Genomic DNA, 21,386 nt, shown 5'->3' on the forward strand with positions numbered 1-21,386 from the left:
AGTGGAAATACTTGAAAATGCGTTAGATAAATTTAGTTTCACACAGTATATGCATGGATCGTCATGCGGTAATAGACAATGTTCGTTTATTTAGGATGAACACACGTTGATATGTTTGTACATATGTGTATCTTGGATTTTGGCAAAATATAACGGAATATCTGGAGTTCTTGGCTATGTGTGAATGGAAAATCTTGCATAGAGAGTTTCTCACATAAGATGAACACGAAACATTTATACCCGAAGCGCCCAGTTTCCGGGATCCCGACTTGTTTCTTTCTCCTGCCGAAATTGCGCATCGAGAAGTTGCCAGAAGGCATCTTTCTCGGCCTGATGCCGAGACGTGTCTGTGGAGCTTACGAGGGACAGAAGTGAATGGTGCGATGAGTTGGTATAATGGTGGGCTTCATCAGCTTCTCAGGTTCGACTTTTTTACTGGTATCACAGAAGCCCTCTGAGATAGCAATGCCAACACAGCATTGAGTGAGTGTGCTACCAAAATAGAGAAGTTTATATTCATCTTTACCGCGTTCGCGTTCAATGTCGCAGGTCTTGGCACCAGACCATCGGGAACGCAGATGTCGCTACGCCTTCTTCGAAGGAGTCTTGCGAGTTCCTCGATTGTAAGTTGCAATTTATGTACATGTTTTTATTTTTCTATATTATATCTATTATTGGTTAAAACAAGTCGGGAAACCGCAAGCTAGACGCTAAACAGGTATGAAAGGTTTTGTGTATCTCTTTTATAAAGAGATTTGAGTGTGCATTTGTCCTATTAGTATGTAGCACGTAATATATGCATATACTAAGTGAAAATATCAACTTTCAAGTGATATTGACATTCATAGCCTTGAATTTGCAGAGAAGTGATCGCTTTGACCTAGTATAACTGTGTTAGTAATAGTGTGGTTTTCACCAAATTTGGTAAGATCATGCTCTATACCCTAGCCTACATTGCTGCAAAATTTGGTGACTCTAGGGTGAACTTAAGGGCGGTTTTCCTGTCAATTACTAAAAATTACAGCAATTTACTATTACTAACTTTATTTGAACTGGTATCGATATGGCGGGTATTTCGGAGCCTAGGCACCATATAGTGGCAGCCTCCTGATTTTTGAAAAAAATAGCACTTTTAACCAGCACTTCCAAGAAGACCGGCTTCGTAACGTACTAACTGAGATCTTCAATTTGATGACTATATTTGATGAAAAAAAAATTTACACTCTCCTTTTGCAATATGGGAACCCTCTTAAATTCAACGTAAAAGGATCATCATCATCAACGGCGCAACAACCGGTATCCGGTCTCGGCCTGCCTTAATAAGGAACTGCAGACATCCCGGTTTTGTGTCAAGGTCGACCAATTCGATATCCTTAAAAGCTGGCTGGCGTCTTGACCTACGCCATCTACTCCCTGTCACACCTCATCCAATCCCACATTCAGACGTTATACGCTGACCACTACGCTGTGAAGCACGCGAATATCTCGCTCAATAGGCAAACGTGCAGCAAACTACGTGGTACTTGCCCTCGCCTCGCGAAACCGCGCTCAGCCAGCGTCCTCCCCCATAACACCTCCCCCAAAGCCCACGCCGACCTGATTGCCAACAGCTTCCTGGCAGCCCATAGCACTCTACATCTGTCCGACCCACCCACGGAAACGGCGTTGCGCAAATACATCCAAGACCTAACTACCACACCATCCATATACACCCATTTCCCAATCCCCCCACCCCAACAGACAGCACCCAACTGCCTACCAATACATGCCGTCACACCCCAGACAGTAGAATCCATCATCCTTTCCCGAAAGAACAAAAAGTCATCTGGCCCTGACCATATCCCTATCATCATCCTAAAAAAATGCACAAAATCGCTATGCCCATTCCTCGCCCAACTCTTCAACCAATGCTTGCTATCTGCAATCATAAAAAAGGATCAGCCTTCAGCCTCCCCAAGCAGCTTCCGTCCCATCTCCCTCCTCAACGTGACATCGAAAATTTTCGAGCACGCCATCCACGACATCATGCTCCAACACATCACCGACCACGACATTATCCCCCCCTTCCAGTTTGCCAACAGGCGTGGCCACGGCACCTCACACGCCCTCCTAGTTCTCAAAACCGACATCCTAACCCAGATAAACAACAACATCCTCACCACCGCTTGCCTCCTTGATATCCAAAAAGCCTTCGACACAGTCTGACACGAAGGCCTCACCTACAAACTCTCCCACACTTTCAAATTCCATCCGCAATTATGCAAATTCATCATCAACTACCTATCCGACCGTCAAGCCCGAGTACGTATCCACGATACCCTATCCGACCCATACAATCCACCAGCAGGCATCCCCCAAGGCTCAGTACTGTCAGCAACTCTATTTTCCCTTTATACCGCCGATATACCACTCCAACACCTCCCCAACTCTCCCCTAACGGTAAAAACCGTCCAATACTCTGACGACTTGATTCTTTACACTTCGTCCCGAAACATACAATCCGCCCAAAACCGCATCAGTACCACAATCCTAACGCTCAACAAATTCCTCCAATCCTGGAAACTCCTCCTCAACCCCAGCAAATGTGAAGCCATCGCCTTCCGCGGTAGAGCCACCTTTACCCGAAAGATGCGAGCCGACACCCGCAACCTCAAGATCAAAATCGCAACATCCACCATTCCCTCCGTCCAATCCACTAAATACCTGGGAGTAACCCTCAATACCCGCCTATCACCCGTGCCCCAGGTAAATTTCATCATCGCAAAAACCCTAACAGGACTAAAAACCGTATGACCCATCCTTAAGAAAGACTCCGCTATCTCCCCCAAAGTCAAACTCTACTGCTACAAGCAGCTGATCCGTCCCGTCGCATGGTGCGACGTCTCTTCATCCCAAATGGAACGTCTACGAGTACGTGAAAGGAGGTTCTTCCGCCTATCCCTCTCCCAATCATATCTCCACTCCAACCAAGCCGTCTATGACGAGATAAAATGCTTCCGCATAGACCAGATCCTCCTCACCTCACTGACCAAATTCCTCACCAAATGCCAAACCCACGAAAATAGCCTCATCCAGTTCTACTCCCACATCCGCAACCATAACACGAACCCTCCATACCGTCACCATTCCCTCCCTACAGACCTCCTAACCCTGTCCTCTCAGAACAGCAGCTATCACAACGGCAAACTGATATTATTTAACCGCCCATACGATCGACATCGGCCTGGCCTCGTCTACTCCACCGCCCAATAACAACTCCATCCCCTATATGTATCCTTCCTCCACCCATTCACGCAAAACAATAATCTCGCCGCATAAACTACAAAATAAGAGGGGTTTTTCCTGACTTTCCCCTCTATAGCATAAGTCTTAGGATAAGTTAGTATTACCTTAATTTAAGTCCAGTAATATACGAAATGTTAGTCTCTAGGAAAACTTTTATACTGTTAGAGATAAGTTTAGTATTAAGTTTAGCCATAAGCTATGTACAAACCAAATATGATCAATAAATTGAATGTGTTATCAAAAAAAAGGCAGGGTCTGCCTCGTCTTCTTTTTCTACCATAGATATTGCCCTTATAGACTTTCCGGGTGGGATCATCCTCATCCATACGGATTAAGTGACCTTACCGTGCTCACCGTAACCTATTGAGGCGGATTTTATGCACAATATGACGATCATGGTATCGCTCATAGATTTCATCGTTATGTAGGCTACGGAATCGTCCATCCTCATGTAAGGGGCCAAAAATTCTTCGGAGAATTCTTCTCTCGTAAACGTAACGTAACAGGATGTAACACACTATATGCGTGAGCGTTCACAGTTCCCACCTTTCTACCAAATTTGGTGCCAATCGCTACAGTCTTTTCCGAGGAAAATGCGTGTGACAGACAAACAGACAGACAGATAGACAGCAAACCGACTTTGATAAGGTTTTGTGTTTACACAAAACCTTAAAAACTGGGTTTTTTCCCTTATTCTGTAAATTTTTTATTTTCTTTAGCATACAATTGTTTCGGTGATCGAATCAGATTAGGTATTAGCACTGATGAAGGAGGCACGTGGTCCCCGAAACAATTGTATGCTAAAGAAAATAAAATATTTACAGAATAAGGAAGAAAACCTAGTTCTTTTCTTGATCCGGGGCGGAACGCGTGTTTAACAAGGTATTTATTGGCAGGAAAATGCTTTTTTACGATCACTAAAATATTTCAACCTATGACCTGAAGGTTGATATGTTTAATAAAAATGTGGCCAGAAAAAAAAATTATAAGGTGTCGGTGATATATTGATCGAAATGGAAGGGGCTTCAGATTCCACCAAGATTATTAATTGGTATTATTAGCAATGACTGTAACTTGCGCGGATAGCAGGACACTGAAGCACACATTTTTTGTATTTTTATAAAATTCTCTTTATTTCCAATAAAATGTTTAAATTTATCTAAATGTACAATAGAAACATCGAGCTAAAGTTGTAGTTAAAATGTATTCTTTGTCTTCATGATTTAAGTACACTTATTCCGTCGTAAAATACCTTTTAAAGTTCACCTCAAAAATAGATTAATCAATCTTTTTGATTGATACCTTCCATGTCGAATCTAAGTGACAATATTCTGAATTTTAGTAAAAATTGTACATTTTCAAAACGTTATAATTGATTTTTGTCGGCGTTCGATATGGACTCAAGTATTCTTGTAACGGACGTAATATTTGTAACTCTCTGACTTTGTTCAATAAAATATAATAAAATTTATCAAAACAAGGCGAAAATATATATTAAAAAATCTTTAAAATGAATTCACTTAACTATAAACCGTCGCTTCACAACAACCACTAACATCGGTTCGCAAAACAGTGAAAGGGATGGAGTTGACGACTCCACCAGTTGTACTGCTTAAGAGCGAGGTAACTAATCCAAAGAAATGTGTTCTGGTTCTTAAACGCTTTGTTTCTGTGTATATAAATAAGTTCTTAACAATTGATCCTATCATAGTTATCTATATTGTATATAGCCACCGATTTCATATGTACTTAAAGTGTTGAAAATGCAGGACACAGTCCTCTCTAATGACATGAATAATCAAATGAAAGTTCTAATCTACGCATAAAAATTTAACAACAAATTCATATAAAGAATATTTTTAAAAAATATAACAAGGACTGGCTTCATTTCAAGAGAAGATTTAAATATATTATATTCCTATGTATATTTTATGAAATTATCTGAACTACTCGTAATTGACTGACTGAACCCTTTCGTTATTCTCTTTTGGTGCGGCAGTCGCTCGATAGCTTTATGAATATCTTTAGTTGCTAAAAGATGCCGGATTTGAAGGGAGTTTTATGAGTGATAAGATTTAGTCTAATTTATGAAAACTAAGTAAACAATTTCTTTGTCTGTTTTCACAAGAAATATTCCTCTGATACGAGGTAAGGTAAGGTAGTACTGGAGAGTTAGATAAAAACCTGCAGAATGTTGTTTTGTTTATTGCTTTTTTTGTGAGTTCATAATTTCGTGAGCTTTTCGAAGCGGGGTTAGATAATAAATATTTTCAATAACTTATTTGCAGCGAACTTGACACTTATTCGAGTTACCACTGTCGCACTTTGGGTAGTAGTTTCTAAATAAAGTAATTATACGCGTAAGTAATTTTATTTATATTATACTCTCCTCCATTCAACGAAAGGTTCACCACGCACTTCCGTCCATACAATAAAAATATCCTAAAAATATTATCTTTTCTCTTCATTTATATTTGGATATGAGCTCTAGAATTGGTCTAACTACAGTAAGTTGTGCCTCACTTAAAGTCGTCTGAACAGAACGTTGCCTTTCTTCATCTACGTAACTTGTTCCTCGTCCCTAACAAAATGATTATCTTTACACATGTGAATAATGTCTAGGTGTGTGTAACGTAGTAAACACTTTGCCTAGAAGGTAGGTACATCTAGTATGGCTTCGCAGCATCCTTGGACCGCTTCAATTGAACTTTAAGTCTTTTCGTTCCAATCTGAAAGCCATGCATGGCCTGAATGGCAGCATGAGCCGAATTTGGATTATCGTAGGAAACAAAACCGAAACATTTCGACAAATTGGTCTGCTTATCGATGAAAACTTTTGCGGAGAGGACGTTTCCGAACGGCAGGAATGTTGATGCCAGATCCGTATCTGTGAATTCCTGAGGTAAATGGTAGATGAATAAATTACTGCCTTCGGGACCTGAAAATACATAAGCACAGGAAAATGCTATAGTGAACGGTGGTATGCAAGCCATGCGGAACAATCACCGGTGAAGTTGATTGGCGTAATTTGCGTATATGGACAAACATTAATGGGCGAAGGCATTTGTGTGCCGGAGTCGTGGAAAACTTGGGAAGTTTCAAGCATTTCGCTATCCAAAGTTATCTTGGGTTAGAGAAATTGAAAGACGAAACACCCCTAGTTTCCATTATCCTTAAGTAGTACCGAAAGCCGGCATTCAAGTTACTTAATCAGAAAATCCACTTAAAGTGATAGTGGAGCACACAAAGCCCTTCCCCCATAACAAGCCCATCGGGGATTTACCTTCGATTTGTTTGCCAGCCACCCCGGCGGCGGCTGCGGTTAGACTCTGTGCTGTTATCGGTGAGCTCGTAGCGAAAGTCGCTCCGTTCGTCAGGTGGGGTGGTATCCCTTGCGGCGGGGCGGCGTAAGCTGGTGTCAGTGCCTCAGCGCCAGACCCTGAAATATGATAAAATTAAAAATTAGTTTATGGCCGATATCATTGCATGCTATAAAACGCGAAACGAGCCAAATCCCCAACAAATGAGAAAGAATAAGCAGAAGAAATCGTTTTCAGTTTGCTTCCACTATTTCGAGCGGAGAAATTGAGTTCTGCATATTTCACGAGGAGCTTTTAAATTTATGATTTCTCGAGCAGCAAGGACCATGAAGGACCATTTCGTCAGAGCGAAGAAGTAAAGTGAAGTGTTCGCTCGTCGACTTCTTTCACTTCCATTTTTTTGTTCCAACGTAATTGAATGCTTGAGTAATACGAGACATGAAGAAAGGAAGTGACTGCGAGAGAAGTGTATAACAGGTCGTTAAGTTCCAATGCTCGAGGCACTATGGGGCAGGCAACCATGCTTAAGAAACGTCTTAACGTCCCTGTACTAGGCTTTTGTAGATTTGCTCCCCCTCTTGCTGTTCCGGCACCCCATTTCCATTTTGCTTACAGCTCTATACTCTATCTACTTTTTGATAGCTTAAGGTGTAGATAATCTCTTAAAGCAAGCACAGGATTAATGCGGAAACAGTGCCAGAAGTGAAATTTTAAATGTACAAGGATCTATAAAATCTTTTAATATTGACTACGGCAATTGATTACGTGACATTTATTAAATTGGTGTGAACAGCGTGCAAGAATTAAAACGATTTTGTGGGGTGAGAAGGCGCAGATTTTATTGTGATTAGAGACAAATTTATGGAAGGATCAACCGATGTGGCTTTTCATAGTCAGGATTAATCGGAGTTGATTTAGTACTTGAATTTTTTATAGGAATTTTGGCAGGGGGTTTCTTTTTATGATGATGCAAGATGACCTGAAAAATAGGGCTGGATTTTTCGTGGAATATGACTTTTGGTGAACTTCGTCACAATTTGCTAACGCTTTTCAGAAAAACCTGATTTTATTGGAAAGTTCAAATTCACAGCCATTATAATAAACTCATAAACAGAAGTTTAATACCCCAGGCATTTTCGTTAAAAAGAGAATAAATAAGTAGGGAAGAGGCAAATAAAGTTAAGGGGATCATCCTGTGTGTTTTTTTTGTCTTTCTTTAGAATTTTTTTGTGAAAAACTGGATAAAGATACAAATACGATTTTTTCGCCATAGATTTACTGGTATCTTGAGCGTTCATAGTAATTTTCCTAGCCCGATCGCATAGTTGGTTATTGAAACACAGAGCAGTTTATACACCCATCTCCAAAAAAAGGTGTATTTCTGCTCCGACGCTAGAGGGTGTTGCGATTATCTTAAAGAAAAAAAGTAAAAGGCATTTTAACTTACAGACTTAACTAGAGTCCGCAAACTAGGATTATTAAAAAAATATTAAAAGCTAAATTTTTGGTGCCGTGTTAAACTTTTTTTTGCGAATTTTCATGTTTTTCAAGGCTCCTTTAATGAGTAAAAAAAAACTACCGAAGGAATCGCAACTATCCTAGTTTGCAGACCGTAGAACTATGTTGTGAATAAGCCCTGAAAATTTCAAAGAATTTCATTGGATAAATCAGCGCAGTTTCGAGAAAAACGCATTTGAAAAGTAGAATGCGATTTTTAGCCACAAAACCTTAACTGACCATTAATCTGCTTTACCTAATCCATAAACCTTAGGTTTCTTCAAGAATCACATGTACAGCCTTGGTTTCAATTCTTCTCCTTTCAGCGAAGTCATTCGAAGGTCATTCGGACCGATAAATACGAGCTTTATTACGGCGATCGACATAAATCTGGCATGTGACTTATCAAGTATTTAACACTATAATTTCCGAACGACTCCGAATATTAAAAAATTACGTCGCCCATGTATTCTATACCATATCCAGATACAATTGGTGCCATAAAAAAAATTCAATTCCGGGGATCCGAAACACGGGATGACCCCCTTAAGGAAAGCTCAACCATGACGAATTTTTCTTTGTCTTTTGGTAGCGCATTCCACTACATGCCGACCAGTACAACACGTTTAATTTCAGCAAGGACGTCTAATAGGGTTTGCATGAATAGGGTCCTATGAAAAATTAACAAAGGTTTTCGACGTGAGTACGCTATCAGGGTGTAATCGCATGAGAGCTATATTCCCACCGGTGAGATGGAAGAACTTATAATAGGAAAGGTGTATTGCAACTTAAAACGTGAACGCGGGAAGGGTATCTGTAATGTCGACTGTTCGACCCTTTACAAATAATAAGGTGCAACATCGGTTAAAAATTCCAGTTATTTCATGAAAGCTTGATGAACAACGCTATCAGTTCAATTACTCTCACAATTCATTCCGCTAGAACCGAGCGATTTAGATATCGGATCAATGCTATCAGTTAATGGTAAATTGTGTTATGAAATTGCTTCATATACTAGCGCAATATGGATCAAGTTTCACAATTGGGATTTCGTTGTGGGCGAATTATCAACGAACATCTCAGGCCGAAAATTTACCATAGTGTCGTTCGGAGTGTCGATCTCTATGGTACTGAGTTGGGCCAACTATTAAAAACAATGAACGCCGCCTCAATAGACAGTGGAGGTAGTGGAGACGAATATGTTGGACCAGTGACGTAACACGCCACAATGACATCCGAACTGAAGTTATCCGCGGTCGATATGGGGTTCCACCGATCGTAGAAAAATTGCGAGGTAGTGCTGTCGAAAATTCACTTGCCAAGATTGGTCTGAACATCCAAGTTGATGGAAAAAAACTAAAAGGCCGGCCGTGGCTTGATACATTGGATGGTGATTTGAAAGTCTCGCGACAGCAGGACAAAATGGTGCAACCGACCCAGATGCGCCGATCCCGCTTCTGAACGGAACAAGGCTAAAGAAGAAGCAGACACCTTGACCCGATAATGGGAAAATACCTTTGTGGCGATTGCTCCACAATTTGTGGCGCGTATAACAACTACCATATCACCTGTGTGGATATCCATCTCGGTCACATCTTTAAAAAGCTAAATGGCAATCAATGAGTAAAAAGCTTCGGTTTGATGCGAGTGGAAAGTGCGAAGATTCAAAGCATTTGACTTGTAAATACATGGTTTATTTAACGGTTTCCAAATATTCTAATATTCTAATAACGACAATAGCAATATTCTAATATTCTATAACGACAATAGTAAGAAGCAGGTGGATTTTATTCTCATAAATATGACTTTTCTCAACGTCACTGATAGCGAGGTCTTGCACTGTGCGACGATGTTATTTCAAAATCGGTCTATCATTGCTATCCTACGTGATAAATGAACACTCAGTTATCAATAACACGCCGGGCCTCTGCGACAGAAATGGTCGATATTCTCTAAAATTATCTCACTTACCAGTCCAGCGACGAGCATGACGTAGGAACATAGATTTGAGCCAAGGGAATCATCCCAAAAAACTTAACAACACCCTGAGTAAAACGCAATATTTATTTCTGCAGCGACGATGTCCAAATGAAGGTTCCTAAGACGAAGACCATCAACAATAAGTCGCTCAAGGTTGAAATGCTAGTCACTTTGCAAATATACAAGAATGTTAAGTGTCGCGCCCGAACATCTTCATTATACTGAATCTCTATTCTGTAGTTTAAAGTCTATATCAACGTGCTTAGGACAACGCACCGTAAGTTGTTTACAAACCATCATCAGACATCAGCGAAAAAGCTCGATCTTTTGCACAGCACTGCTAGTTCCTTACAGTTCTACTTATCAGTGTGATAGAAGTCAAAGAAGCAGTCAAGTAAAACTTCACAATTGAATATTTGGAATGAAATACTTTGTTTGTGGAGTTGCAGAGTTTATGAGTCTATTCGTTTTAAGAATGATGGGGTCCTAAGTCCGCATCAACTTAATGCTGGACCGGACCAAATGGGAAGCAACTTACTCCCTCTTTCCTGGTCCACGGACCCCTCGCTTAGGGCTTGCACCCAAACTTCTCAAAAAAGTGAAGCGATGGCGGCTTTACGGTTTCTTACCAGGGCAGAGGCAAATCGTCAGACGCTGCCTCACCTCTGCCCTGGGAGCAGCGTGACCGTAGCGGCTCGCAGATGTTGGGTACTCCTTTATATAATTCGTAGAACACGACATGACTGCTCCCAGGGCAGAGGCGAGGCAGCGTCTGACGATTTGACTCTGCCCTGGTAAGAAACCGTAAAGCCGCCATCGCTTCACTTTTTTTATGAGTCTGTTTTATAAGTTGCAGTTTAATGATGTATTCCTCTCTGGTTGTTGTTAAGACCAAGCAAAAGAGATTGAAATTTATGGGCTAGTGACCTGTAAATTTCGAAACTTGACTGCTACCGAACGCCAATGAAGATCCGCTACGACCTTTCTTCAACTCGAGCAAGAACTCCAACGATATAAGCTGGACACTCTCGGCCCAAGAAAAATAAGACGGTGGGACCCGGAAAGAGCGTTTCCTTCCTGTTTTTGGTAATGTGCTTTAGTACTCCGCAAAATCAAGTGGTAGCGCATGTGAATCCGGTATTAGATTCTTATTAACGGCTACTGTAAGGCGCGCTCTCTTGACCTGCGAGCCGGTTTCTGTCAGATATCTGACTGCAAGAGTCCGGTCCAGATCAAGAAGCATCAAAATTGTAAATTTTTAAACACGGATGGAGATTTCCGATATAGCAAAAAGGTCTTTCCTCGAGCACAACGCAATATGCTCGCATCTCCAGAGTGGATCGGTTGACTGCGGAACCATGGAAGGGGATTGATGAACGAGGGCGATTGAAGGCTCTATTGATAACAACCATTGATGCCGAGTGTCCCGCTCACGAGCTACGATATCAAGCGAAATGACAAAAGGGAACTTGCTATCATGTGGATCAGGGAAGCGAAAGCCGCTGCAGATTGTAATTATTTCCAAACTGTACTCCGCATCACGAAAGATCATGCTTCGGGTCGCGATTCTGATCCTGTGAAGGACGTCGACGGTCGACAACTTATACATGATGATGAGCATTTGAAGAGGTGGAAGGAATGCTCCACCAGCGTTTTAACCGCATTATATTCGGTGAAATTCCGCTTCTTTGGGATGACAGTCACCATAACGGGCGACTTTGGAGTGTCCTTCCAAATGAAAGAGAAATCATCTCGGCCATGAATTATTGTTGCGCTTGATGATCTCCCCGCAGAGCCATCTGTTTGCTTTCTCAACTAGTCATGGATCTTTGATAAATAGCTCTGGATTTGGGAAGAGAAGTGAGATGAGTTGTAATGACGATAAAGACCAAAAAACCTAGGTTCCCACTCTGATGGGTGATCGCATTATTCAAATCCAACTATTATGTGTCCTGAGATTGGTTTCAAGCTGGTAACGTGTTTTTTAATCCCTTAAAGCTTAGTACAGCAGAATAATTGCTTGCCAAGAAGTTGCTTCAGATAGAATTTCGGCTCGAGGATCCTGCTCAAGGTAAAAAAGCATCATATGCGTTGTATTTACGAAATCTTCCAACAGTGAAGAGAAGGATGTCTTCAACAAGCAAGTGCACACAGTCATGATGTCGCGTTAGACTAGTGGGGTAACTCGCCATGATACTGAAACAACGGTGGCTTGACAAACTGGATGGTGATCTGGAAGTCTCCCGACTGCCTCCAGTTCATGCCTTTGACAAAGCAAATTGGCGCAACCAATTACAAGAAAATGACCCCGCTTATGAACGAAACAAAGGCTTAAGAAGAAGAAGGAGGATCTGATTGAATGGGGTCACCATGCGAGTAATAAAGGGTAGATCAGAGATCACCTGGCGGACGAAAATGAATAGGGAAGTTTTTGTAACCTGGAGTTCCAAAGCATCACTCGTTTACATTTCGTTCACCTTGATGACATTTTGTTCGGTTCTGTGATGTGTAATTTGAATATGAATTAAATATCTTGGCAACGTTCAGTGCTTATTATCTAATTAATATAATGCAATAAAAATTGTTGACGCAACGATCCTTATTGGATGACGGCCTTGAAGTGTGTTTGAGTACTTCGTTCAAGACCGTAACGGTTCATTACAATACATTGTAGGAGGCAATGTGGCCAGCATGTTTACACAAAGACTTCTCGCATAAGGTGAATCCAAAACCTTTATACTCAAAGCACCAGCTTCTGGCATTCCGACTTGTTGCTTATTTTATCGAACTTCCATTTCAAAATTTTGTGAAAACTGTTTGTCCATCTGTCTGTCTGTTACATGCACCTTTTTCAGAAACAGCGATGTCTATTGACACGAAATTCGGTAGAGAAGTTAGAACTGTAAAGCACTATAAATGCGGTTCACTTTATTGCTGAAAGTTGAACTTAAGGGGGGTAGGGTAGGGGTAACCTCACTCAAATGAATCTCCGATTTATGCTTTTCGAATCAGGTCTTAGTTGTGACATTATGCCTAAACGGGAGAAATATGGGCGTCGGGGAGAGGTTCGTTATTTCAGGGAGCCGTCCTTAGAGGCAGCCCACCCGAAATCTAAAAAAACTGACGATGGCCCATGGACACGGTATCTAGGCCTCAAAATACGCGACGTTACGACATCTGCTCAAATAAAGTTTATTATATTATATTTTCATATTGTGAAAATTTACTGCGAACACACTTTAAGTTCATCTTATGAGGCATCACAATGGAAAGTTTGGTGAAAATTCTACTCTTGTAAATAAAGTTATAGTAGGTCAAAATTGCCATTTCGGGTCCAAGTACTACTCCCCGGGAGAACAAATATGAACACCACATCGAATTGAACATCGGTTTTTTTATCGTATATACACTGCGAGCTATGTGTAAATGAAAGCATCATGTAACCAAATATTCATACATAACAAGTCAATAAAACTGTCCATACCTGAAGCACCGAGTTTCCGATTTCCGACTTTTCTATAGAATGCTATAGCTGCTTGGTTTCAGATGTAAGCAACGGTAACCTTCTTATACATTTTTATTTTCGAGTTATTACAACCTCGGCTGACACCCGATTTTACCTAGCACTGGCGAACTGGTCGTCAAAGGGTAGTATAGGTCCAGGGCGAAACGTGGATCGGTACCCACGATGGAGCATAAAACCTGGGAAATGCCTGGTGAACCAACACCAACAGCTCTACTACCAAACCCTATCTCCACGTCCACGTGCTGACCGCTGGGAGCTCTTTCTTAACGAAAAGCTGCAAACGGAGAAGGACGAAGGCGAGTCTCCCCCGACAAGTTGTACCAACTGGTCCTCCAGGTTGAGGGTTGGGTAGGGCTGACAACGCTACACGGAAAACTAAAGTTACGAAGCCAAGGAAAGAGCCTCGGATAGGATGGATTTCAAAAAGACGAACCCGGCAACGACAGCGGAATAACGATTTGAGCATTTTCTCATGGAAAGTGCGCTCCCTGTACAGAGATGGAGCTACCAAGCAGCTAGCGAATACCTTGTCCCAACACACGGCTGACGTAAGAGCGTTGCAGGAGATGCGTTGGACCGGGACCGGTTTCCTGGAGAAGAGTCACTACACCATATATTATAGCGGCCATCCAGTAGACCATGTGCTCGGATTAGGTTTCTTGGTCAGCCACAAAATGAAACCTGCTGTTATCTGCTTCGAAAACATAAGCGAACGGTTACTTAGGCTCTCATAGCTTACATGAAAATACAAATGATAACGGACTGCGGATTATTCAATTAACAGTGTCACACGAAATGGTTGTTGGAAGTACCTCATTTGCGCGGAAAACGATCCACAAACCAACGTGGGCTTGCCCAGGCGGGATCACTTTCAACCAAATTGACCACGTGGTCAATATAGACTCGGATCACTATCTCGTTATCATGGTGCTCCGAGCTCGAATAACAACACCACCCAGAATACCCTCTGATAATCAGGTGAGAGTTAACACTGAAGCCTTCCACAACACAGCCCTCCGCAACACCTATAAGAGGGAGATGGATGTCGCAATAACCGCATTCAACAGAGACCCTGGAGATGAAGCATCAACAAATGATCATCACGATCACCTGAAGAACGCTATCATAAATACGGCCACAAACATACTCGGACCCAGCCGCAAAAGGAGTCGGAACGGTTGGTTTGACGATGAATGTAAGCTAGCAACGGAACGGAAAAATGCCACATACCAAGTAATGTTGCATTCTCAAAGAACACGGGCAATCGCAGAGACTTATGACGGACTCCGGCGAGCGGAGAAGCGACTTCACGGACGGAAAAAGGAAACCAGGGAGAACCGACAGTATGTGAACGCGAAAAGTGCAGGGAGCAACCGCACCAGGTACGGAAGTTTTACCAACAAGTCAGAAGCCTTATACACCTCGATTTTCATCCTGCCGAGGCAAAGAGGGAAATCTGATTCTCCAGAATTGGAGCAATGGGTTGAATACTTTGATGAACTACTGAACAACCAGAACATTGGCGAGTTGGAGGTCCCACCAACTGAATACGACGGACAAATACTGCCACCACCAAGTATAGAAGAAACAGTCCGTGCAATTCATTGGCTTAAAAATCATAAATCGCCAGGGCCCATGGAATTACAGCCGAATTGGTTAAATATGGAGGCGACCAGTTACACCAAGTGGTTCATGAACTTGTGCTCAAGGTGTGCGACAGCGAATCAATGCCTGACGACTGGCAACGAGACAATATCTGCGTCATACATAAAAAGGGAGATATCACACAGTGCAGCAATTATAAAGGTATCATGTTGCTGAGTACCATCTATAAATATTTTCCACTATCTTGCTAGGCCGGATACCTCAATATGCCCAGAACATCAGTGACCCATAACAAAGAGGCTTCACTCCAGACAAATCAGATGGTTATTTTTTTCATCCTCTACTGCAATTTTGGAAGTGGCAAATGAATGAAGCTAGCATTCCTGCAGAGATTAAGCCACAAGACTGAAGCACTGTAATATTGATCCACAGCATTGAACCTCCGTGTTTGGATGGCTCCAGTGGTTAGAGCGTTAGGCTCTCGTAGCGGGAGGTCGCAGTTTAAATCTCACTGGTGGCAGAGGGATTTGTTATCGTGATGGGTTCTCGGATACCGGTCGACTCAGCTGTGAATGAGTACCTGAGTCAAATCAGGGTAATAATTTCGGGCGAGCGATTATTTGTTCTAAAGATTATTTGTTGTAAAGATTATTTGTTCTAAATGATCAAACGCAATTAAGCGATAGTTAAAAGTCAAATCCGCTGAATCGACGAAGCAAAGAGAATTATAGAAATGTTATTTTCACTTTTGCATGCAACATATAACATAAAATGGTTCACAAAACTACTTGCTGCAAATACACGGTTAAGTGGAGTAAAGAAACGAATTGAGAGAAACCTAAAATTTAATTAGAGGTGTACTTAGTACAATTAGATAAATAAGTTGCATAAGTTATGGAAACAAATTTGTTCAATAAGACAGTAGCAGAATGCTGTAGAATACAGGATAAAAACAGACACTTCCTTTTTCCAGTGTCGTCAACAATGCGCGAAAGATTATACATCAAATTATGTACTTCATTCTATTTTTACACACGAAAGCAAATAAATTAAATTTTAACAACATTTATATTAATAAACTGGACTCATTGTTCTTGGGGTAAGAGATATTTTCCAATTGTGTTCATTAGCGTCAGATGCGATAAAATATGGATAAAATGAATTTGATGGAAATCGCATTTTAATTATTTATTATAAAATTTGTTATGGTATTTAAATCTGAATTTTAGCATTTTTTGAATTACAGAAAATGAAAATTCCAAGAAACATTGAAAAACAACAAAAGGATAAAACTACAATTAAAGTACTTACATAAAGTCGGTGCAGGATTTGTTAATTGTGCGGATATGGGTTGGGTAGGAGCCGTTGGTATATGATGAGGATGATTCATTGCTGCCAGAGTAACTAAGTTTTGCATTGGTATTGGTGCTAAGAGTCCTGCTGCCGCTGTCATATGATCCGCTGGTCCATTGAGTCCTTTCAATTTTTACACATTTACGAACATCAACACAACAACAGTGATGATTGGTTTAGACCAGAAAAAGAGGAAAACACACACCCAAAAATCGATTATTTACATTATTTTTGTTTTCGTTACATATAAATTAATTAATTATTTGAATTTAATAAAAACTAAAACAACAAGTAACATTTGACACAATTACAATAACGAATTAGTAGAGGGGACACATCCAGTAAATCGTTGCGAGTTTATGTAATATAAATGACAAAGACAGGGTATTGGTGTTACTGGGATGATAGGCAGTCCTGAATTCGTCTATGCCATAGAATGCTTCTGATGAATATTGTTACTGGAACTCCCTAGTAAACATCTCCTGTTTGACATTGTAACTGAAATGTACATGTTGCCTGGTGATTGTATTACGAAGAACTTTTGATAAGGATACCCCACTCCCAGGTTTTCTACTTTAAGAAATATATGCAGGAGATGTTGTTTAATTATTGAAAGATCTCAGATAAATTTAGCTAAGGTAAATGAAATGTAAATACTAAGAGAAGCACTCCTGATAATTCAGGGAACGAGGTCAAATGAAGGTAAACAAGATTAATAATGCACGCTGTCGGTAGCGAAGTCAATTTTAATTCATGACTTCAATGCTCCATCTTCAAGTAATCCCCCCACAAGCATTTCAAATGCCATCAAGCAATTCAGGAAAATCTTCAAGCCGGAAATGATATCCCCGAAACCACAGCCCAAATGAGAGTAGATATTTCCTCGTTGATAGAATGTTACCGTTTCCCTGGAATTACCTTTCTGTTCATTTAGCTTACGTTTCAGACCATCAATCACATTAACCCTAAAATGGAACCATTCCATCAACATTAAAGCTAATCTCGCGGCTTAAATGTTAACTACAGCAAGAAAAATTGAGTAGAACACGATAAAAAGCTCCACACAACCTTAATCCTTGTGAACCCTAAATCCTTAATATGTTTGACGCCCAGAATGTCTGAATGTAGGCAATAATGGCAGATTCAAAGAGCATACCAACGTCGCCTGGCAATAAAAGGACCGTCGTCTTTTGTAATTTGTTATTCGCGAACAAATTCAATTTATATTGATGAAAAAGGAGGGAAACATTGAAAATCCCATTCGATATGCACACCTCATTTTAGGCGAATGGTAAGTCGGCAAACGGAGAGAACTGAAATTCTTGGATTTGCGCAAAAGGGAAGGGCCATCACGAGGTGGCAAAGAGATCGGAATTTCAACATCTTCTCTGTTCGTGGAGTATGTAGCTAAGTTAGCAATACTTCTGCTTTTGTAGGGGCTTTAAAACTGAGGGAATTATACCCAATATTATCTTATTATTATTTTCATCAAAAAGGATATCATTGTGTGCTTTGGATTAAGAATGCCTGCCTAGCATCTCCTATATTGGACAGAAAATCAACCTTTTCATAAATTTATTTAGACAACCACAAACACATAGGAAATAAATGTTAAATCCTAAAAAAAATCAATTATGTCATACCTTTATAATTGTTGTACAAAAATATTTGATGTGATGGATTTTTCGAGATATAATTTGGATGGCTGTCTAGCAATGCAGGGAAAAAACAAATTTCGTTAGTTACAGTCAATTGAAGAACATATGTACATTTAGGATAATCACAAAGTGAAAGGACATAGACAATAAAATTATTCACTGAAATATCTTTATGGATTACTACACAATATTAAACTGAGTGAATGGCAGAGGACAATATTTATCTGGATACGTTGAAGTTCGAAACTCATAGTCACCTAACAAGGGTTCCATTTTACTTTAACTTATAATGTAATGCAAATGGTGATAGTAATTCATTCATTTATGTAATGTTAGCATTTCAATGGATTTGTTCAATAAGACAGTGATCAAATATTTTGAAAACTAAAAAATAATTTATATTTCGGATCTCAATATCATCGGAAAGATAGCAAAACCTAATAATAATAAAGTGAAAAATTCCGCCGTAGTCGATCCCAAACCCGCTTGCGAATGGAGGAGGGGTAGATAGCTTCAGTCTGAATGACTGTAACCTCAGCGTATCACGGAGTAGGTGCGTACTTACTGAGGAAGCTATCATCACACCTGGCAGTTAGGTATAAAATGCACTACCAAAAATGAGGATCAGCCACATTTACCACAAAATGACAATTGCTATGGCAGGCGCAATATCTTATCGCGCCTTGTTGCAAAAAAAAACATTCGTCGAACGTACGCGTACGTGATTGTGCAGCGAATTTCAGACCAGTACCGCTTTATTATCCACAGTGATACAATCCCGGTCGTCATCACAACTTAGGCTTGAGATGATCGCGAAAATTCCTGACCAAGAGTCAAAACGGGAGAGGTGGTGACGTCAACAACATCACGCCGCCCTGCAAACAACAATTTCAGTACTCGCTGAAGTACTCTTCCTCACCGTCCGGTAGAAGTCTCCGCTAGGGATGAATTCCAAAGAGCGGGTAAAGAATGTTCGGAACTAGGTCCTTCGTATAGATCAGGTATTCCCAGGCTCTCTGCATCTCCCCATTGTATCTGTCAGGCTGTTTGGTCGGAAGATTCGTATTCGCGTTACTGATTTGATTCATCACAGAGAATCATTATAGAAAATTCAACGACTATTTGGTTTCCTCTAATATCTAAAGCGATAAATGACATAGGCGAAAAGAGATCTCTAAGCATTTCGAAATATAGAGGAGGAGCGTGGAAAAAGGTTGTTAACAGAAGTCTGACCTAGGAGATTCACCCTCCATTGTGCTGCAATTGAGTGAAACTGCTGAGCTGTCGGAAAGTCATCAAGAATTTGGGGAGAGCCATTAAGGTTCTGTTCAATAAATCTAGAGGCGATACCAAAGCATTGAAGGAAAGAAATAATTCCTTCGATATTCAACGCAAATGATATCCCGCCATATTCTCTCAGGTGGACAGAGAAAGAAAAGAGTTTGGGAGAATGAGGAGAAATATATAGACAACAAAACAAAAAAACGTGTCATCCACTTTGAAGAAAGCGGCTGAAACTTCTTCGGTCGGAAAATAGTACCCAAAATGCTACCGCCTGCAAGGGAAGCGATGGCCAATTAAAAAGCGAAACGGTTGAACTAATGTTAAGCCAAATATGACTAGAAAGATGAAGAAAGTGAGAGTTCGCCCCAATGCGGTCATCATTTTAAGCGCTGGTCATATGTGATACAGAGGCGCATTAACACAGGTGAGAGCTGACCGCGATCTTAAAGACGAAGAGAAATGTCAGCAAGATCAAAAGCAAAGCCTTTCACAGCCAAGTCAAAAATCTTCTAGGTGAGAGTGCTGCGCTGCGTGCTCAAAAGAACGAAATCTCTATCCAATGCTAGGGCTTAAACGAGGTCACTCCTAGGAAGAAATCTGTACAGGCTTAGCAGAGCAGTTTAGGCTGCTCTTTACGGGAGATATCTATTTTAAGCCTCAGAAACAATGAAAGAAGATGCTTGAAGGTTTCTTCCTGCGAGAACATGCACAAGTACGGTTAATCGATCTGATCGTTGAGAGATAGTTGGTCTGCGAAAGCAATCATCAAATAAACATTAATGGTGGTATGGTTGGACCAGGGCAGCATACTAAGCACAGCATTGAAGAAAGCCTTTCATATCAAAACTTGAATCGCAACTGCATGCAACTCAATGCCGAAAGGTTATACTTTCCATTGTAGGAGGCTTAACTGTTAGTGGAACAGTGAACTGCCTCATAATTGTTTGGCGTGCCATTGGGTCGGATGAGCGTACCGGAGATCAATAGGTAACACTAATCAAAAGGTGAAACAGCGTATCTACCAGAAAGCTGGAAGAAACCTCAAGCTGACTATACGGAGAAGCATGACGCATTGCTCTAAACCACTCAAAGCGGAGGCGGATATTAACCTTTGGGGAAACGCCTACAGGATTTTGATGGAGAGACTCAGGCAGCTCCGCAAATTACATTTCGAAATTTTCTCCTGAACATTGTTCATTGCTTTTTTTACGAGAGTCGGTACGGTATTAGTCTCCAGGGACTTTTAGATATGGTTGCTATATCCACAGTAATGACAAAAGAAGTACTGAGGGTTTGCAGAAAGCTAGGAGATAAGAAAACACCAGACTTTGATGGAATAGGCCAAACACATTTGTGGCATTATTTGAAGCACGTTTGGTGGAAAGAGTTTTCCCTCAGTTATGACAATAACAAAGGCTTGTGTTGCTACCTAAAGCAATTACTCGTGAAGTTTTCTATTTATACGCGGGTTGCACCATATACCGGTAAGGAATTATTCTTAAGAGTGGAAGATAGATACGAGCCATCGTATTGGGGTACTTCCCGGGAGATGACATCGAGATTTCATCGAAGCAAATCGGCTGTGATATAAACGAGAACAACGAGGTGAGTGTCTTCTTAAATTTATCATTAGCAATAGGTTAGATATGGTAGCCACAATGCCTTCTAATCCCTCTATAGTCTTGGAATTAAATACTTTAACATACTTTAAGGTCTAGGTTCAAACTGAATTGTTGTACCACCGATTATTAATAGGCTAACAATGCACATTGTAGAAAGTTCACCAACATTTGAGATCCTACAAATACCCTAAGAGAATATTCTAAATTAGGAGGATTAAGTTTCAGGAGAACTGAATAGGATGCCAATGTAAGATAC

At 40.7% G+C, this 21,386-nt stretch overlaps 1 protein-coding gene across 4 annotated transcripts in view; it reads right to left on the bottom strand.

Annotated features, from left to right (window-relative positions):
- Nucleotides 1-4,397: 4,397 nt before the first annotated feature.
- Nucleotides 4,398-21,386, bottom strand: part of LOC119647237 (CUGBP Elav-like family member 2) — a 359,318-nt gene continuing 342,329 nt past the window's right edge. For 2 of the 4 annotated variants that reach the window (XM_038048099.1, XM_038048100.1), the window contains 4 exons: nucleotides 18,210-18,275; nucleotides 16,525-16,689; nucleotides 6,569-6,724; nucleotides 4,398-6,223 (listed from right to left, as the gene is read on the bottom strand). In XM_038048099.1, the coding sequence (XP_037904027.1) occupies nucleotides 5,952-6,223; nucleotides 6,569-6,724; nucleotides 16,525-16,689; nucleotides 18,210-18,275 (659 nt within the window). In that variant the 3' untranslated portion in view covers nucleotides 4,398-5,951. The remainder of the gene's footprint in view (nucleotides 6,224-6,568; nucleotides 6,725-16,524; nucleotides 16,690-18,209; nucleotides 18,276-21,386) is intronic. The other 2 variants (XM_038048101.1, XM_038048102.1) reach the window with 2 other exon arrangements.

This window comes from Hermetia illucens, chromosome 1, assembly GCF_905115235.1.
Source record: "Hermetia illucens chromosome 1, iHerIll2.2.curated.20191125, whole genome shotgun sequence".
Classification (NCBI taxonomy): Eukaryota; Metazoa; Arthropoda; class Insecta; order Diptera; family Stratiomyidae; genus Hermetia; species Hermetia illucens.